The sequence below is a fragment of the Equus quagga genome, chromosome 7 (assembly GCF_021613505.1).
Source record: "Equus quagga isolate Etosha38 chromosome 7, UCLA_HA_Equagga_1.0, whole genome shotgun sequence".
Taxonomy (NCBI): Eukaryota; Metazoa; Chordata; class Mammalia; order Perissodactyla; family Equidae; genus Equus; species Equus quagga.
The window spans coordinates 131,498,775-131,519,893 of record NC_060273.1 but is presented as its reverse complement, the minus strand read 5'-3'; the positions used below and the strand labels follow the sequence as shown (position 1 = coordinate 131,519,893).

The 21,119-nt window shown below is 38.4% G+C and overlaps 1 protein-coding gene across 2 annotated transcripts in view; it reads right to left on the bottom strand.

Annotated features, from left to right (window-relative positions):
• The window catches only part of GFM2 (GTP dependent ribosome recycling factor mitochondrial 2), a 54,593-nt gene that overhangs the window by 11,847 nt on the left and 21,627 nt on the right, over positions 1–21,119 (bottom strand). For both annotated transcript variants that reach the window (XM_046668278.1, XM_046668277.1), the window contains exons 9-17: positions 20,181–20,241; positions 19,747–19,926; positions 13,313–13,393; positions 11,242–11,390; positions 9,434–9,574; positions 9,252–9,351; positions 7,507–7,696; positions 3,824–3,900; positions 1,365–1,503 (exon numbers count right to left, since the gene is read on the bottom strand). In XM_046668278.1, the coding sequence (XP_046524234.1) occupies positions 1,365–1,503; positions 3,824–3,900; positions 7,507–7,696; positions 9,252–9,351; positions 9,434–9,574; positions 11,242–11,390; positions 13,313–13,393; positions 19,747–19,926; positions 20,181–20,241 (1,118 nt within the window). The remainder of the gene's footprint in view (positions 1–1,364; positions 1,504–3,823; positions 3,901–7,506; positions 7,697–9,251; positions 9,352–9,433; positions 9,575–11,241; positions 11,391–13,312; positions 13,394–19,746; positions 19,927–20,180; positions 20,242–21,119) is intronic.

Sequence of the window (21,119 nt, the reverse complement as noted above, 5' to 3'; positions counted from 1 at the left end):
GCTCTATGAATTTAGGCTGAAAATCCTATCAGAAGCCTATGGTTAGAAATTCTCAGAAATTTTGCCCCTTGCCCCCACAGCCCGCCAAACAAATTTCCTTGTCCTCTTCCTTTATGGAGAAGACTTTCCTAGTTAATTATTTCCCTGAGGAAGTGGTCCTCAAGTACTATGTGAGAAGTGACTGCAGTTTCCTCCAGAATAGCCAGTGGCTTTGGTGTTGACTTATTTTCCAAGATTCCTGCTCCAGCTTCCTTTTTAACCTCTGGAAATTTCCATTGTGTTCTAACCAGCTCAAACATTTATTTACAAGATGTTTTTATATTTTCCCAGCATTTTTAGTTTTTCCATAAATGAAGTCCAGAAACAGAAATCCTCATGTCACTTGCTCCTGTATTCAGCTTGCTTAATTTTTCAAGTTTCAGTGAAAAGTAACCACTTGGCCTTTTTATAAACCACTCAGTTGCTTAAAAGCACCTGGTTATCCTAAATATCTTTTCTCTAGACTTTTCACAAACTTGTCCATGTCTTCTTCTTGGGGAGAACAGCAGCAATGGTCATTTTCTTTCACTTAAGGGAACCAAATTGAAACAATCATTGTAGAAAAATCATGAATTCTTATATTTTGGGCAGAAATATAAAAACTGAACTTTCTCAAGAAGATCATCAGCATAGGATTACCTATTTATTAAATAGTGGAAAGTATTTTCCACTCACTTTATAGAGAAAAATAACACATCACCTTCAAATTTTTACACTCATTCTGGTCATGAGGATTGGGAGCAGCCATCTACTTCAATGGCTTCTTCCATCCCATGACTACTGAAAAGCACATTTCCTTGATGAGTGGCTCATCCAGTAGATGTAATGAGTGGTAATGAAATAGGGCTGTGTTTAAAACAAAACAAAAAAATCCTAAGAAAGAAGAAAACACACACATAAAACCTGTCCCCATGGCGGCATGGTTTCACCCATATGTGGAATAAAAAACAAACACACAAAACAAAACCAAAACAAACTCATAGATACAAACAGATTGATGGTTACCAGAGAGGAAGGGGGTCGGGAGGTGGGTGAAATGGCTAAAGGGTATCAACTGTACAGTGACGGAAGAAACTAGACTTTGGGTGGTGAGCATGCTGTAGTTTATATAGATGTTGAATTATAATGTTGTATACCTGAAACTTATATAATGTTAGAAACCAATGTTGCCTCAATAAGAAAAAAAACCCCATCCCCCTGATGGAAGACATCAGGGACTGTGAACCCTGCTTTATGCAATTAAACTAAGAGATTCAGAAAACAGATCCTGGAGAGAGAGAAAGAAACGAAAATAGCAAATTCTTTCTTAATGTTTTATTCCTTACCTGTGGCACGAACTGAATTTAGGATGGTCTCTCGGTACGCCACCTGGAGAGGCCCTAGATAGGTTTCCAGTCCATATTCCCTCTTGATTCGGTCATGAATAATCTCAATATGTAACTCCCCCATTCCACATAGGACAGTCTGGTTAAAGGAGGAAGAAAATAAAGATCAAGGCAAAAATGATGTTTATCACAAAGTACTATCTAAATCAATACATATTATTTTTCATTAATTACAAACTGAGTTTCTTTTATAATTTTTTGGGCTCCCACATCAAAACACTGTTTTTAACTTTTCTGATTGGAATAATAAATCAATTAGAAGAAATTACTAGACCATTCTCTCCTTATTCCATGATAGTTGAATTATCACCTGGGCAAGTGACATCTAGCTAGGAGTACACTTCCCAACCACATAGCTAAGTTCTGGCTGATGGAACATGAGTACAATTCATGTTGGCAACTTCTGGGTTGTGCCTTTAAGGAAAGAGTAAAGCCCTTCTCTTAATGACCATGTACGCAACTGTCTCGAAAGATGTGGATGAGTGCAACATCTTGTGAATGGGGGAATAACTTCTCTGCCAAACATTCCCAAGCACATGGCTATTTCCCCACCATCCTGGGCACTTTTCAGCTTTGTGGGCAGCCAAAACTTCCATACTAGCTTGGACCTTTAAGTGACAGAGAAATTGACTTTTATCTTATTTGAACTAATGTTATTTTGGGCTCATGTTAGAACAGCCAAATATGTATCAAAACCAATCAAGACATGCATATTTTTTTCTTTTAGGAACAACGGTTATTCCTGAAGAAGATCTTTGTGTACAAGAAAGAGTATAGTGCAGGGAACCATATTTGCTCCATCTTATTCATATGCCATCTGTGTAGTGAAGTATTAATCTCACCCAAAGAGAGATCTGGCCCTTGCCCTCAGCTACTGCGAAGTTACTTCTAGGCCAGGATGCTGCCTGGCAGAAGTGTCTTGGCTTGTCTGGGGGCTCTGTCCACCACAGAGTCTAACAAGGTGATTTATGATGCTCTGGAATAGCCGTATCAGTCCCAGACAGGAGGGTAAAGGTATCAGCACAAATCTACAGGAGGTGCTGGAGAATAAAGGTCAACCAGAGAGGCAATATGTGACAGAGCCCCAGTACAAACACTGGACACCAAAGGCTCAGATGAGCCTCCCTGGTTTACAATATCTTTGTCAGGGGGTTATCATGTCCCAGAGGATGAAGAAAGTCTCACATTTATAATCTCCCAGACTTTGCCCTTTGTGTCTTTTCCTTTGGCTGGTTCTAATATGTATCCTTTCACTGAAAACTGCAATTAAAAGGAACAATAACAACAAAGAATTATTTGGTGTATAATTGGTATACTTCAATATAAAGCTAAAGAAGTAAATTATTTGGAAAAAAGCAAGTTATAGAATAATACAAATAGGATGACTTGTCATAATATATATCTGTATATAAATATTTTGAAAACAATATACTGTGCTTTATAACATAGCACAGTAGAAGGGATGTCTGGAAGTGTGAAAGGCTAGTCAAGCTTTCACAGCAGTTACTCGTATAGAATGGGATAGAGAGACAGAAAGGGAGACTTTAATTCCTTACTTTGTACACTTGTGTGCTATTTGCTATTTTTTTTACAATATGTACTGGCATTTTTAAATACAAGTTTTTTAAACTAAAAAGCTTCTGCTTTAATTGCTCTTGTTGTAGCCTTCAGGATCCATTAAACTAAATTACTATTTCATTTAGCTGGCATTTGGGAAAAAAGTACTCCATATTTTTCAGATTAATTAAATCAGTTTATCCTTTTTAAAGACAAATGTATAATCTTTTTAAGGAACTTTTTCTGAAATCTTATATAAACCTTACCCTGCCTTCTTAAAAAGAATTTGCAAAATGAATATCTGTTCTTCTGCTGTGCTATAATATATGGTTCAGTTCTGTACCTACTTTAGAGCTCTATTTCCTCCCACATTGTTAGATTATAATCTATCACTCCTCACACCCATCTTATGTGTGTTACTCTCATTAAAAGCACCTTTGCATTCTCCCTTTAGTATGCTGCTTTATAAGCCTTAGCATAAGAGGCTCAAGGCTTTGTCTTGGGTTTAACCTTATTTCAAAATTTCACAAAAGGCTGTCTTCTGAAAGGCCAAAATGTTGGTGAGTAGTTGAAGGTATGATTATATAGAGGAATTAAGGAGAATTTGTCTACTTAGTTTGACAGTCAATATAATAATCAGAAATTTGTATTATGAGAGAGCCAAAAAAGGAAAGCTTTTTCTTTCAGGGGCATGATCAATCAATGTTTTAGACATATGCACTTAAACACTCACACACACTCTCTCTCTCTCTCTCTCTCTCTCTCTCTCTTTCTCACACACACACACACACACAAAATGCTATTATTGAAAGAGTTCTGGTATTAAGTAATAATATGCCTACTTGTCCAGTGTCAGGATCTAGCCTCACTTTCAAACTGGGATCTTCACGATGAAGGCATTTCAATGCATGATCCAAATCTAGGGGAGAAACAATAACTGTTATCTTTACATTTCATTTTTTAGATAATGTACCACATGTTCCACTGGGGAAAATAGATGAACAAGTGAGCAAATTTTAAGAAAGAAAATTTCAAACAGCCACAAATGTTTTATAGAGAATAAAATGAGGCGATAAGATAGTGATGGAAGGCTACTTGAAATTGGGTGATCTGCGAAGGCCTCTCCAGGATGATTTAGACACAACAAACAATGACCTTGTAGACAAAATCCTGAAGAAAAAAAATTCCAGACAGAGGACATGGCTATGGAGAATGGTTTGCTATTGGAAAAACCACCAGAAGGTCAGTGTAGCTGCATTTTGGTGGGCAAAAGGAAGAGCAGTATCAGACGAGGAGGGAGACGTGTGGCAGGGATGACATCACGTAAGGTCTCATAGGCCACCGTGAAGTCTGATTTGCACTGGGAAGCCACTGAAGGGTTTTAACTGGGACAGTAACATCATCTGATTATGTTTTGCAAGGATCAATCTAGGAGCTGACAAAAAAGCAAAATGCCTTCAGAAACAGGCAATAATGAGAAACTGGCAAAAGGAAGCTTAATTACATCATGAATAGAGATGCTAATGTGATTACTCTATGATGAATTATCACACACAAAGAGGAAATAAGAATATATTATTTGCATTAAATATGCCATCTAAAGGGATGCTTTAATACAATCAATCAACTGATAAGGATACTCTCTTTCTTTATAAAAGATGTTAGAAGTTCCACAGACATACACTGTAGCTGAAGAAAAGAGGTGAGCAAGGGATTAGTGAACTAACGTTTCGGGCATACATTTAAAGTGTTCTTAGGTATATAAACCAGGACTTCTAGACCTACACTGTCCAAAGGATAGCCACTAGCCATCTGTAGTAGGTACTACTAGTCCAAATTGACATGTGCTACAAGTGTAAAAGACATACGAGGTTTCAAAGACTTAACATGAAAAAAAGGTAAAATAGCTCAATAATTTTCTATATTGATTACACGTTGAAATGATAACTTTTGATATACCGGGTTAAGGAAAATATATTAAAATTAACTTTTCCAGTTTAACTTTTTTTTAATGTGGCTGTAAGGAAATTTTAAATTACATATGTGGATCATGTTATACTTCTATTGAACAGTGCTGTCCTAGACTCCTGATATCCCAAAGTTGGGTCCAACGACCAGCAACACTGGCATCACTTGGAGCCTGTCAGAAATGCAGAATCTCAGGTTCCAGACGGAATTAGAGTCTGCATTTAACAAGAACCCCAAGAGATATATATGCGTATTCAAGGCTAAGAGACATTATTTTAGGCATTATTTTATTTTTAAGTACCTATAGATACTCAAAGAAAGTAACGATGCTTATGACACTTTGTGGCTTTTGGAATAAAAAGATAGTAATTTTACTGAAAAATAAACTCATTCGAAAATATTTATAAAGACTCTATCATTCAGGAGTTTACTGGGCTGAAAACACTTAACAGCATTATAATGCAGGGTGTGAAGTGCTTTAACAGATCTCTAGGGTAAACACAATGGACACACGGCAAAGAGAATATGTAGATGCGCTTGAAAGAAGTCTGGGCAAGGGAGGCTCTGGATGTCCCCTCCCCTCTGGGGCCTATGACCGCTAAGCTAATGCCCATGAATGAGACTTTCTTTGGACACTAAACTTTTTCTCCTAAAATAGTTAAAGGCTTGAGGTCTTAGATTTAAAAGTGGATAGTGCAATTTAACTGCAATCCTACAATCTGAATGTAGGTGTCCACACTATGTTCGAAATGACTATATATGAAATGACTTTCAAATATATTTAAAAGAACTCATTTCTTTTGTTGGGCAGCCTCTGCTCTTAAGTGCCTGGCCCCCCTTGATATAACTAGCTTGGGTAACCTTGATGTAACCGGGCAGCCAGATTCATGGTAGCTGATCCTTCTCCCTTTGAGTCAAGACCACACCTAGCTCGCCTCAAGGCATTTTAAGGTAACAAGAAAATCGCTGCTCTACATTAATTTAAATACTGTTCTTTTACCAACTGGACAAGAAAAGACTCCAGCTTCCCTCAGTACTTGGTGGCTGTCTTCCACCTGTACTCAGAGCTCTCTCATGTGAACTCCAGGCAGAGAGGTGAGGAACTGGAACCCCTACTTGGCTAGGAATTTTCCTTTCTTTCCCACCAGGCACTCAAGAGACACGAGGAGGCAATAAAGGTTGCTTTTGTTTTTCCATAATCCGTGAGTCCAATTTTTTTTCAAGAGGAAAAAAAATGGCTTGTAACGTTACCACTGGAATTAGAAGCGTTGTCCTTAAACAGTCTAACGGGAATTCAGTGATGGCCTCAAAAAGAGGTGATGATTGAGCTGAGACTCAAAGAAAGAGCAAACATTTTCCAGGCAGACAAGTTCAGTGGGGCATCACAATCCAAGAGAGAAGAAATGAGAAGGAACAGCAGTGCCAAAAGAACACGGCATCTTCAGGAAATCAGAACCACTCTACCACAGCAGCACAAGTGTGAGTAGTTACTCTCTTGTTATTTTTGCTTGGAAGAAAGAAGAGGATTCAGAATGAAGGAGGAAGTTTCCAGAAATGAGGCCGGGTAAGAAGGCTGATGTCAGAGACTGCTAGGAGCCTTCCACTCTGTGCTGCTCCCTGGCTACAAGACTGCATTTACCAGACTCCCTTGCAACTGGTGGCCACATGTCTAAGTGACAGCCAATAACACAGAAGAAATCTTAAAAGGGAAAGGGGCACATCTTCTTTCTCTCCCTTACTCCTTTCTGCTGTCAGGTACTCCAGTGTGATGCCCACGACTCCAGCAGTCATCACAAGATGACTAAGGACAGGAGCGACGCACTCAGAGAGGCAGCAGGGAAAGACTGGAGGCTGGGTGCCTGATGACATGGAGCCACCTGCTAACCCCCAGGCTACCAACTCAAGGCATATTTTACAAGAGAAATAAACTTTTGTCACTAGAGCAGCTGTTATTTGGGGGTTTTCTGCTATATGTAACCAAATCTAATTGGAAATGATAAAACTGGAATCATGAGCTTTACATGCCATACTAAGGAGTTTGGGTTTGTGCTAAAAGTAATGAGAAGCCACTGAAGAATTCTGAGCAAGTATGCTAAAGAACGAAGTATGTAACACTCAAATATGTCAAACTTCATTAACCAGAGTATATAGATATCTTCATAAGTTCTAAAGGTAGAGCTAGCAACCAAGGCAAAGCAGCGTTTTTATAAATGGTGATGAGAAACAGAATCAGTTATGAATTGGCCACTGTCAAATCTAATATACTGCAAGGACAGTTCTGAGGTCAATTACTTAGAATCTCATAGCACCATACAATCTCCAGTAAGGAAGAATATGATATGAGAAAAGTGGCCAAGATATAAGCAAAAAAAAAAAAATGAAAGGAGTTTGTAAAAATCAAAACATCTTAAAGAAAAAACTAGACCAATCACAAGACATACTCAGCAATAAATTCTGATAAAACTGAACTCAATCACAAAAGCAATCTTTTGAGGGTATAACATAACTATTTTATCTTTATCAGAGCACTAATTAATTGATAAAAGACTCTTTGTACCTGGCTGCTTAGCCATTGAAGGGGGTTCTATGGTACAGAAGAACACAGGTTCTGGAATCTCCACCCCAGCCAATAAAAGTCTCTCTGCTTCACTGTTTCGTCTGTGCTTCTTTTCTCCCTCCCTTTCAGCTCGACGAGCTGCAGCCAATGCACTGGACTTGGATGAGACAATGGTGTCTCCTGTGGCAGTCTGCAAGCAAACAAGATGGCTGGGAACAAAACAGGCTGTTGGCAAGCACTCAGCTTTCACCAAGAACATGAAACAAGAAAGATTTTAATGTGGCACTTTCTTTTCAATAGAACTTAAAGGAAAGCTTCATAAAGCTCATTATAACTTTGCATAAAGCTAATTTAACTTGTATGAGAATTCTATCCAAAATACTGCTGTAATAAATTCTAACAATAAACTATACACACACACACACACACAATACACATCCTAATTCATTTGGCAAAACAAATGTACCTTCCTCAATTTTTAATCACGTCAAGGCAGGTCAGGTAGAAGTCCATTATAGTGTTTGACCACCAATAAAATTCATTACTATTTTACAGAAAATCCTCTATTAACTAAAATATGCAATTAACCAGAATACCCTTGACCATGCAAAATTATAGCTTCCTTGTAGACTCGTTACTTTTTAAAACTATAATTTCATTTTTAAACTTTTATATTATGAAGTTCTGTGCCAGTTTCCTTCTCTGTAAAGATATTCCTAATGAAGTAATACTCCAAATGTATTTGTGTAACTCCTTCAAATACACACATGGAGCTCCTGCCTTTGGGTAGACAGAGACGACACTTCGATGCTAGAGGTCCAATATCCAGACCATGGGACTGTTCTACTAAAGGATCTTGAATCTTGCAATTAACCATAAAGAGCTTAAAATGTGAAAAGTAACAATGTTTATCCTAAATGCCAAATACACCAAAGTTTAATGAGAAACGGCCTTTGACTTAATCCACATTTAAGTGAAATGTCCTTAGTTTTAACCCAACAAAAACATACACAGCATCGGGGCTGGCCCCGTGGCCGAGTGGTTAAGTTCACGCGCTCCGCTGCAGGCGGCCCAGTGTTTTGTTGGTTCGAATCCTGGGTGCAGACATGGCACTGCTCATCAAACCACACTGAGGCAGCGTCCCACATGCCACAACTAGAAGGACCCACAACAAAGAATATACAACTATGTACTGGGGGGCTTTGGGGAGAAAAAGGAAAAAAAAAAAAATCTTTAAAAAAAAAAAAAACATACACAGCATCAAGTATTTTCATTCATTCATCCTACAAAAGTCACGGAGTGCCTGCTACTGACCTAGGAACTAAGGATAGAGAACAAAAGAAACAAAAATCCTTTCCCTAACAGAGCCTTCATTGGCAAAATATTTTCAGTCATTACCTGATTGGTTATAAGGTTAAACTGTCTGCAATAACCAAGACAGGAAAAAAACCCAATGGGAATAACACAATATTTTATATAAACTTAAAACATACGTATCAATAGTGTATTATTTTACTTAGATTTGAACTTCATATGAATACTATCCATACTGTTTGTAGTCTTCTGTATTAACTTTTCTTTCTGTTAAGTGTATGAGATTCAATCATGCTGATAAAAACGCTATGATATTCATTATTTTACTATTGATGATTATGTGGATTGTTCATGGGTTTCTGCTATTACATAATACCTACTTTTAATTAAATATTTAAGCTGTTTCTTGGAGAAATTATCTAGTCACTTACATGTTTAAGCCCAACAGTCAAAGCAATGTTACCAGCAGTCAGTGAAGGGATTTCTATATGCTGGTCAGCAAATGGCAAAAGCAGACGACTTATTCTCTCCCTGTAAAACCATGATTTATGTTAGTAAAAGTATTTTTTTAAAATGAACACAGTTTTAGAAAATAACCTAAGTTTCTACTTACGTGCAGTTTCCATTAATATTATGGACAGCCAACTGGGGTTTCAGCATGCCTGAGTAAATGCGCATAAAAACCAGTGGTCCTCGCTGCTTGTCATGGAGAACTTTAAATGCCAGTGCACATAAGTCGCCCTTATACCACTGCCTATAAAATTAAGGAAACATTCCAGAAAAGCCTTTAAAATACACTTCCCATATATCTATCCAGATCAGATCAAGATCATTGCTCAAACTTAACCCTGAAGTCCTCCAAAGATCCTTCCTATCTTCTGGCTCCCAGGGCCAACTGAACAGCGTTAGGACTATGTATCTCTCTTCCTGCACTGGACTAGACCATTTAATAGAGATCTTACCAGTAATTCCTTAAAACTAAAAATAATGGATTCTCTTCCAAATATTACCTCTATTTGCAAGTAATTCCATTGCCAAGTGTTCCCTCCCCCAAAATTACACCTAGGAACACCACATCACTCCTCAAAACACTGGTACGGGGTAAACAAATAGGTACTTTCCAATTATTGCTTTTACTCTCTCCTCCCACTTTCTCTCCAGCTGCATAACCATACAAATCCACACTATAAACTTGAACTTGTTTACACAGTCAACATTCTTAGAGAATGACGTCCTTAAATTGGTGTTCATTGATAGGCTTCGGAAAGTCTGAATCTCTCTGAAATTGCCAAATTTTGTGCACAGGTACAAATTTCTGAGGAAAAGCTCTAATTTTCATTAGTTTCAAAGGAGTCTATGACTCCAAGTAGGTTAGACACTTCTATTACAGAACTTGTCCAATCTTATCCCTATTCCCTCCAATTTTTACCTTTATTTGACAAACACTCACATAGAGAGCTTACCATATACTAGGCATTGTCCTACGTGCTTTACAAATGTTAACTCCTTTGGTTCTTGTAACAATCCTATGAGACAGGTCCTAGTCTCTGCATTTTGCAGGGGAGAGCGTAAGCAACTTGGAAGAGCTGAGGTGTGAATCCAGGCAGCACACAGCCCGGGCTTATGAGCACTTCACCACAGCGCATCTCCAGTGGAGACGTGGACAGTGATCAGCGTCCTGGCTAACAGGACTGAAGCCCACTTCTGCCTGCTGTTTTAGACAGTGCTCACTCAGATTTTACAAGATGTATTGCTAAGTACAAAGCTGTTAGTGACAACAGGAGTACAACAACAATATTTCTTTACAGCCAAAAAATACTTTGAGCATATGGAAAATCTTGATATCTAGAATAAATGTAATTCTGTCTACAGAATATTTATCAAACAGCCCCAGTACACTCCTTATTTTTTCAACTAAGACAGCAGGGTCAACACTTGTACTTTTACACAGCAAAAAAGCCACACATTCGTTGTTTTTTTTTTTTTAAGATTTTTTTTCTTTTTCTCCCCAAAGCCCCTCGGTACATAGTTGTGCATTTTCAGTTGTGGGTCCTTCTAGTTGTGGCACGTGAGACGCCACCTCTGCATGGCTTGATGAACGGTGCCATGTCTGTACCCAGGATCCGAACCGGCAAAACTCCGGGCCGCCAAAGTGGAGCGCGTGAACTTAACCACTCAGGCCCGGGGTCGGCCCCAAGCCACGCATTCTTAACTCTATCTGTAAACACAGCAGGTTAAATGATGACAAATGTCCCTTTAGAGTAAAAGTTACTATGGCTCTATATTATATTATTTATAATGATATCCTTCACCAATGTTATTCAAAAATGGTGATTCAACTACTCTTAGTGAAACAAGACCTTATTTGCCTGTCTGCTTTCTCAAGGCTGTAAGATTTAATCTCTGTGCTGGCATACTTACAGGAATTCATAGTCGCGCTCTTCAGGGGAAGGCAAGTACATGGTAATAGCATCTAACAGGGGCTGGACCCCTTTGTTTCTGAGGGCACTTCCACAAAGCACCGGCACTGCTGTCTGAGCCAGTGTTACTCTGTGTATTGCAGTCTGGAGCTACAAAGCAGACACATAAATTTAAGTATTTTTTGTGCAGTATACTGGTCTTGGTCAAAATATCTCAGAATGAGAATGCTTCCTTCACCAACCAGGTAAAACAGCACTCCTCAGCACACTTCCATTATTCTTTTTTTTCCCCCCTTCTTCTTCTCCCCAAAGCCCCCCAGTACATAGTTGTATATTCCAGTTGTGAGTGCCTCTGGCTTGCTATGTGGGACACCACCTCAGCATGGCCTGATGAGCGGTGCCATGTCCATGCCCAAAATCCGAACCAGCAGAACGCTGGACCACCTAAGCAGAGCGGGCGAACTCAACCACTCAGCCACGGGGCTGGCCCTCCATCATTCTTTACGGTCTTATTCTTCTTTCTTTTTCTTTATAACATTAATCCTTACCTGGCATATTAGACACATATTTATTAGTTTACTGTCTGTCTCCCCATCCACTAGAATGTAAAATCCATATGAGCTATGAGCTTCAGAGTAAGTCCCATGAAAACACTGCTGAATCTCCAGAGCCTAAAAAAGTGCTTAACACAAGTAGGTGCTTAAAAATCTTTCTTGAATAAATGAATTAATATACTTGTGATTTAACCTTGATAGTTTAATAGAGGAACTGGTCATAAATTAAAAATATAAATATGAATTACAGTTTCTTCAAATGAATTAGATCCTCATTACATAAAATCCAAAGGAAAACGAGAGATCAATGTAGAAAAATTTTTTAAAAGACCTCAAAAACCAAGAAAAGCTTGAGTGTGCTTACTCTTGATAAGAGAAATGGTCAGTCAACTCCACTTCAGATTGCAAGCTCTTTGAAAATAGAAATCATGTTATGTGACTATAGGGCACAATAAACATCACAATTAAGTACTCAAATACTAATCAATAAAAAATTTCAAAAATTATGGCATTTCATTCAAAAGAAAAAATCTTTTTTTTCCCACCTCTAAGTTCCAATGGCTCAAGACTAATCTACGGTTCTCGTGTTTTTCTTTAATACTTTTTGTGAAAAATAACTAAGTGAATTTGCTGGACTCCATTATACATATTACTATTTAAAAACTCTTTACTTTGTAACTCATTTCGTAAAGGAAAACAAAGAGTAAATTTGTCAAATTCATGAGGAAGACCCCTGGCAGAAAAAAACAGAAAGGCCTTGAAGAAATCTGTCAAAATTCAATTACTATCAGTATTTCACTTGCCTATTCTCTGGTTTAATGTATCCCAAAAGAAAAAAAAACAGAACTGTAATGAGTTTCCACTAAAAATTAAAACAGATTAAAAAAAAATGTTCTGAGAAAAACGATCATTGTAGTAGTCTGAAAAACCAGTAAATTTTAAATACAAAATTTCTACCTGTGAGTTCCCTAAAAATACTTAAGAGAAATGATGACAATGAAGAGAAAAAGCTGCAGGGCCAGGCCCATGGCCGAGCAGTTGGGTTTGCGTGCTCCGCTTCGGTGGCCCAGGTTTTCGCCAGTTCGGATCCTGGGCGCGGACCTAGCACTGCTCAAGCCATGCTGAGGCAGCGTCCCACAAGGCACAATGAGACATCTACAACTAGAATACACAATGATGTACTGGGGACTTTGGGATGAAGAAGAAGAAGAAGAAGAAAAAGATTGGCAACAGTTGTTAGCTCAGGTGCCAATCTTTAAAGAAAAGAAAAAAGGAGAGAAAAGCCTGCAGAGAATGAAGAATTAACTTATCTTCACTCAATATAATTAAACAAGATTCAATTTCTAATTTTATAAAGTATATCTGAGAATAGTAAATCTCTGCCATTATTTAACTGCCTGTATTAGCAGTAACTTTATCTTAATGTTCCCCTAATTTTTAAGCAAGCATTTTCTAATAATATGCAAACCACACTCAATTAGTAAAACTTGGTAAAAGTAAACGAGTAATAAAATTTACCTTTTCAGGTGGTAGCAAATCAAAATTTTCACTAAATTCTCCTAAAACCAAGTCAGCAAATTCATCATCCAAGTCTGCAACCTGTAAAGAAAGGCTTTAGCTATAAGTGGCATTTATTGTCACAGCTATTAAGTCTAAATACCATAAATACACATTATCCAAATGTTCCAAAACACCTACGTGATCTCCCTTACCCAGGCCAAGGAACTCTTCACATCTTCTAGAGACAGAGTTTTTCTTTGAAAGGAAAGGAGGTTGAAAATTGAAGATACGCTACTATGAGTTTCCTAAATTCATGGGAAGCCAGAGCTAGATAAAGCATCTCAATAAAGTGTTATTTACTCAGAGTGCTCAAAAGAAATACAAGAAAATGCACAATATATAGCCAACGATAATATATACAGTGAACTGCTGTTTTTAGATAAATCTGGGTGTCTCAGTTCATAAAAAAGTTTCATCTGACCCCATCCCCCCGAAAACAGGAACAAGACAAGGATGCCCTCTATCACCACTCTTATTTAACATAGTACTGGAGGTCCTGGCCAGAGCAATCAGGCAAGAAAAGGAATAAAAGGAATCCAAATAGGGAAGGAAGAAGTGAAACTCTCACTGTTTGCAGACGACATGATCTTATATATAGAAAACCCCAAAGAATCCATTGGAAAACTGTTAGAAGTAATCAACAACTACAGCAAAGTTGCAGGGTATAAAATCAATTTGCATAAATCAGTAGCATTTCTATACTCCAGTAATGAACCAACAGAAAAAGAACTCAAGAATACAATACCATTCACAATCGCAACAAAAAGAATAAAATACCTTGGGGTAAATTTAACTAAGGAAGTGAAGGACCTATATAATGAAAATTACAAGGCCTTTCTGAGAGAATTGGATGATGACATAAGGAGATGGAAAGACATTCCATGTACATGGATTGGAAGAATAAACATAGTTAAAATGTCCATTCTACCTAAAGCAAGCTACAGATTCAACGCCATCCCAATCAGAATCCCAATGACATTCTTTACAGAATTAGAACAAAGAATCCTAAAATTCATATGGGGCAACAAAAGACCCCGAATTTCTAAAGCAATCCTGAGAAAAAAGAACAAAATGGGAGGCATCACAATCCCTGACTTCAAAACATACTGCAAAGCTACAGTAATCAAAACAGCATGGTACTGGTACAAAAACAGGTGCACAGATCAATGGAACAGAATTGAAAGCCCAGAAATAAAACCACACATCTATGGACAGCTTATCTTTGACAAAGGAGCTGAGGGCATACAATGGAGAAAAGAAAGTCTTTTCAACAAATGGTGCTGGGAAAACTGGAAAGCCACATGTAAAAGAATGAAAATTGACCATTCTTTTTCACCATTCACCAAAATAAACTCAAAATGGATTAAAGACCTAAAGGTGAGACCTGAAACCATAAGGCTTCTGGAAGAAAACGTAGGCAGTACACTCTTTGACATCAGTATTAAAAGGATCTTTTCGGACACCATGCCTTCTCAGAGAAGGGAAACAATAGAAAGAATAAACAAATGGGACTTCATCAGATTAAAGAGCTTCTTCAAGGCAAATGAAAACAGGATTGAAACAAAAAAACAACCCACTAACTGGGAAAAAATATTTGCAAGTCATATATCTGACAAAGGCTTAATATCCTTAATATATAAAGAACTCTCACAACTCAATCACAAAACGTCAAACAACCCAATCAAAAAATGGGCTGGAGACATGAACAGACATTTCTCCAAAGAAGATATACGGATGGCCAATAGGCACATGAAAAGATGCTCATCATCGCTGATCATCAGGGAAATGCAAATCAAAACTACACTAAGATATCACCTTACACCCGTTAGAATGACAAAAATATCTAAAACTAATAGCAACAAATGTTGGAGAGGTTGTGGAGAAAAAGGAACCCTCATACACTGCTGGTGGGAAGGCAAACTGGTGCAGCCACTATGGAAAACAGTATGGAGATTCCTCAAAAAACTAAAAATAGAACTACCATACGATCCAGCCATCCCACTACTGGGTATTTATCCAAAGAGCCTGAAGTCAGCCATCCCAAAAGTCCTGTGCACCCCAATGTTTATTGCAGCACTGTTTACAATAGCCAAGACATGGAAGCAACCTAAGTGCCCATCAACAGACAAATGGATAAAGAAGATGTGGTACATATATACAATGGAATACTACTCAGCTGCAAAACAGAACAAAATCATTCCATTTGCAATAACATGGATGGACCTTGAGAGAATTATGTTAAGTGAAATAAGCAAGCAAGAGAAAGATAATCCGTGTATGACTCCACTCATATGAGGAATTTAAAACTATGGACCAAGAACAGTTTAGTGGATAACAGGGGAAAGGTGGGGTGGGGGGTGGGCACAAAGGGTGAAGTGGTGCACCTACAACATGACTGACAAACATTAATGTACAATTGAAATTTCACAAGATTGTAACCTATCAATAACTCAATAAAAAAAAAAAGAAAAAAAAAGTTTCATCTGGTGTTTCTCAAATATTCTGAATGTTCACCAGGTCTCCTAAGACAGTCAAACCAAAAGAACTAATCTTATTTGTAATCCTGCACTGATGGAATAAATTTAATTTGGGGGTTGTAGGCATTTCAGTAATAAAAATGCAATTATCTAGTTGATGTTCTTTTCATGATCATCTGCCTACATGAAATAGAATTCAGCTGACAACAAAATTAATAAGTTTCAAAAGTTTATAATGTACAAGGGAGCAAAACATTCAAACTTGGTGAGAAAAACACACTTTTACCAGCTAACTATAGCAGAAATGTACCTAACCATCCTCCTGAGAAGAGCAAATGTGATGGTTAAGCACAGCTTCTGAGTTAAGCTGCCTGGAAATGGCTTCCGTACTTAACTAACTTGTTCAAAAACTCTGGTCAAGCGACAGCAGCTCTCTTTGCCTTGGATACTAGTACCTACCTTACAGGGCTGTTGTAAGGATTAAATAACCAATTCAAATTATGCTTCCAGAACATACAGTAAGTACACAAGAAGTATTATTTATTATCACTGTTCACCTTTAGAGCACAAGAAGTTGATTCTAGTCCATACTAATCTTATTTTCTAACTTAAAACAAATTTTAATTGTGGTAAAATAGAACATAAAATTTACCATCTTAACCATTTCTAAGGGAACAGTTCAGCAGTGTTAAGTATATTCACACTGTTGTAGAACTAATCTCCAGAACTTTTTCATCTCACAAAAACAAAACTGTGTACCCATGACACAACTCGCTCACTCTCCCCTTTCCCAGCCCCTGGCAACTATGTTCTTCTTCCCGTCTCTATGACTCTGACTATCCTAGATACCTCATATAAATGGAATCACACAGTATTTGTCTTTCGGTGATTGGCTTATTTCAATACCATAATGTCCTCAAGGTTCATCTGTGTTGTAGCATATGGCAGAATTTCCTTCCTTTTTAAGACTGAATGAGATTCCATTGTGTATACACACACCACATTTTTATCCTTTCACCTGTTGATGAACCCTTGGATTGCTTCCACCTTTTGGCTTTTATGAATCATGCTGCTAGGAACAAAGATGCACAAGTATCTCTTTGAGACCCCGCTTTCAGTTCTTTTGGATGTACACCCAGAAGTGGAACTGCAGGGTCATACGGTAGTTCTATTCTCAATTTTCTGAGGAACCACCATACTATTCCCACAATGGCTGTACCATTTTCATTCCCACCAACAGTACACGGGAGTTCCAATTTCTCCACATCCTTGCAACACTGATTTTGGTTTTTTGATAGTAGTTATTCTAAAGGGCGTAATGTGGTCTTATTCTCTAATTTTATACATACATATGTATTCCTTGTAATTAGCACTTTTATTACCTACTGGTACTCTCGAAGTTTTCCTTTATTTTCATTACACAGTATCACGTCCTAGAACAATGAGATACATATGCAAGTGTATGCTGGCCCCTCAACCAGATTACAAAGTCCTCCTTAGGTTTATTCTGATAGCTCTTTTGTAAAAGACAAAACAAAAACAAAAAGACCTCAAAGAGGAACCAAGTATGTCCCTCATGATTGACTAATAAACGCTGATTACACTTCTGTTCTTAGTATGCTCCCTCGCCTCCTGGAGAAGCAGCACAGCACAGGGGCGAGAGCCGGAGCTCAAGACTGAGGCAGCCCCGGGCAGAGTCTGGCTCCGCCAGCTTCCAGCTGCAGGACAACTTCTCTGAGCCTGTCTCCTCACCTGTAACATGGGGATACTACAGGTTGTGGCAAGGCTTAAATAACACATGTAAAGAACTTAAGCTAGATCACAGTAGGTCCCCAATAAGCATTATCCACTAATAACAAAGATCACTACTATGTTAATGATAAAGGTGATGATTACTATGCATTACAGTGGAAAATAATTACTTCAAAAAGAACTATAGGGGCCGGCCTGGTGGCGGAGCACTTAGGTGCACATGTTCCGTTTCGGCAGCCCAGGGTTCGCTGGTTCCGGATCCCGGGTGTGGACATGACGCTGCTTGGCAAGCCATGCTGTGGTAGGCGTCCCACATATAAAGCAGAGGAAGATGGGCATGGATGTGAGCTCAGGGCCAGTCTTCCTCAGCAAAAAGAGGAGGATTGGCAGTAGTTAGCTCAGGGCTAATCTTCCTCAAAATAAAAAAAAATAATAATAAAAGTAAACACTATATAAAGAACACTAATGAAAAAAATTAACGATGAGAGGATCTATTTTGAACAGTTTAATTTAGAAGTGAAAAATCAAAGGGTTCAGACTTAAATATTTTTCTGTTTGAGATTCAGGGAGTTTTTATTTAATGTTATATTTTACTTATTGCTCTCTATACTAAAAATATCCTATCAACATTATAAATATTAACAATCTTGCTATTTTCCATTAAGATTTTGAGGGTGGATGAGGTCCAGAGTCATATATTAACTATAAAATTGATGGTTTTAAAATTTTCTAAATAATTCAACATCTGGTAAAGTAAAATATGGATATACCCTTTGACTCAGCAACTCCATTCCTAGGTTTCACCCTATACGAATTCTTGCATAGGTGCACAAGGAGATATATAGATAGATGTTCACAGCAACACTGTTTGTAACAGCAAAAAAGAGGAAACAACCTCGAAGTCCCTACCCAGGAGACTAGACAACAAATTGTGGTATAATCATATACTGGAACACCGTACAAGATTGAAAATGAAGGGGGCCGGCCCTATGGTCGAGTGCTTAATTTCTCGTGCTCCGCCTTCGGCGGCCCAAGGTTTCGCCGGTTGGGATCCTGGGTGCAGACATGGCACCGCTCATCAGGCCACGTTGTGGCGGCGTCCCACATGCCACAACTAGAAGGACCCACAAGTAAAGAAAAAAACATACAACTATGTACTGGTGGGATTGGGAGAGAAAAAGCATGGGGGAAAAAAAGAAGATTGGCAACAGTTCTTAGCTCAGGTGCCAATCTTTAAGGAAAAAAAAAGATTGAAAATGAAGTACAACCACACATACTAACATGGATACATCTCCAACATGATGTTGAACACGGTAATAAAATACAAACAGTATCATTACAATTCTGTAAAGTTCGAAAACATGGAAAACTAAGTCCTTCAGGGATACAGGCATTTGTAGTAAACTAGAAAGGAAAGCAAATGAAAGACAAACACTACAATCAAGATAGTGATGGGGTAGATGATTAGTGGAGGGGAGAGGGATGAACAGGAAGTGGACATGGGGATTCAAGAGTACTGCTAATATTCTATTTCTTTTTTTTTTTTTTTAAAGATTTTCTTTTTCCTTTTTCTCCCCAAAGCCCCCTGGCACATAGTTGTGTGTTTTCAGTCGTGGGTCCTTCTAGTTGTGGCATGTGGGACACCTCCTCAGTGTGGCCTGATGAGCCGTGCCATGTCCGTGCAGCGAAATCCTGGGCTGCCAAAGCAGAGTGCAAACTTAACCACTCGGCCACGGGGCTGGCCCCAATGTTCTATTTCTTAAGCTGGGTTTGTGCATACATTGGTGTTCATTTTATTATTCATTACACTTTATATATTCCATGTGATTTTTTTTTTTTAAAGATTGGCACCTGAGCTAACAACTGTTGCCAATCTTTTTTTTTTCTGCTTTATCTCCCCAAACCCCCCCATACGTAGTTGTATATCTCAGTTGCAGGTCCTTCTAGTTGTGGGATGTGGGACGCCACCTCAACATGGCCTGACGAGCGGTGCCATGTCTGCGCCCAGGATCCGAACCCTGGGCCGCCGCAGCGGAGCGCGCGAACTTAACCACTCGGTCACGGAGCCGGCCCCCAATTTTATGCAAAATTTTACAATAAATAAAACATTTTTTCAAGTTTCTAAATGCTTATGCAATCTTAAACTCCCAGCATTCGTTTTACTTGTTCGATCAGGGCATTCCTTGCTTCAGTCGTCTTCTTCAGCAGTTCAGGATCACTCATTTCCAAGAGGGGTTTTCTCTCAAAGTCTTTTCCATCATCTGAGTTGGCATTCCAAAGAAGTTTTTCTTTACTTACTACATCCACCACTCCTTTAAAAGTTTTGGCTTCTCCAATTGGTAACTAGAAATCAGAGTGAGATTAACATTATTAAATAATCGCTCGAGTAGAACTGCACTGGTGATAAAACTTCTTTCTCCAAAACATCTATTATCATTATTACATTAATTTACACCTGTTTTTATTCCTATCCCAACTTCTTCCAAAAAAAGATGTGACAAAGCTTCAGAAATGTACATAATATGTCACAAGAAATAAACTGATGAGGAAAATGAGAAGGAGCTATTCCTATTAATCAACGAATTCTGTCAACCAACCTGTAAAACCAAAGGTTTTGCGTTCAACTTCTCTCTGATGCTTTCAACTGCATAGTTAAAACTGTAGAAAACAAAATAATTACAGTTAAAACAAGTTTGATAATATTCTCTAGAACTATAACCCTTTTTATTGTCCCTAATGTTTACCATTTAACAGTTTTCCATAAGACGACACCTTGAATAAACTTTGTTTTTGTTTTTTTTGCTGAGGAAGATTAGCCCTCAGCTAACATCTGTGCCAGTCTTCCTCCACTTTACATGTGTGTCATCGCCACAGCGTGGCTGACGAGTGGTGTAGGTCCATGCCTGTGATCTGAACCCACAAACCCGGGCCGCCAAAGCAAAGCACATGGAACGTAACCACTGTGCCACAGGGTCAGCCCTTGAATAAACTTTTAATGTCAATTTCAGATAATAGTAACTGAGTATCTACCATAATCCTGCCACACAGATATTTAGGGTATTATTTTTGTGAGCTTCACTTAACTAAAGTTTGAGGTTAAGGTTAAATGAATTCATCAAGGTCACAGATAATAAATTGTGGTTAGGATTCAAATGCAAGATTTGTGCTTGCAAGTCAACATTCTTTCTTCTAACAACTACATTTGCTATCACACATGACTACCAGCTTTCTTCCAAGAGCCAGCCTGACTAATTTTTCTATACTTTTATATTAGGTGGGTTTTTTTTGTTTTTTTGGTGAGGAAGATTGACCCTGAGCTAACATCTGTTGCCAATCTTCCTCTTTTTGCTTGAGGAAGATTGCCAGAGAGCTAACATTTATGCCCATCTTCTTCTACTTTATGTGGGATGCCGCCACACCATGGCTTCACAAGTGGTGCTAGGTCCATGCCTGGGATCCAAACCTGTGAACCCTGGACCACCAAAGTGGAACTCACAAACTTAACCACTACACAACTGGGTCAGCCCCTTGGGCAT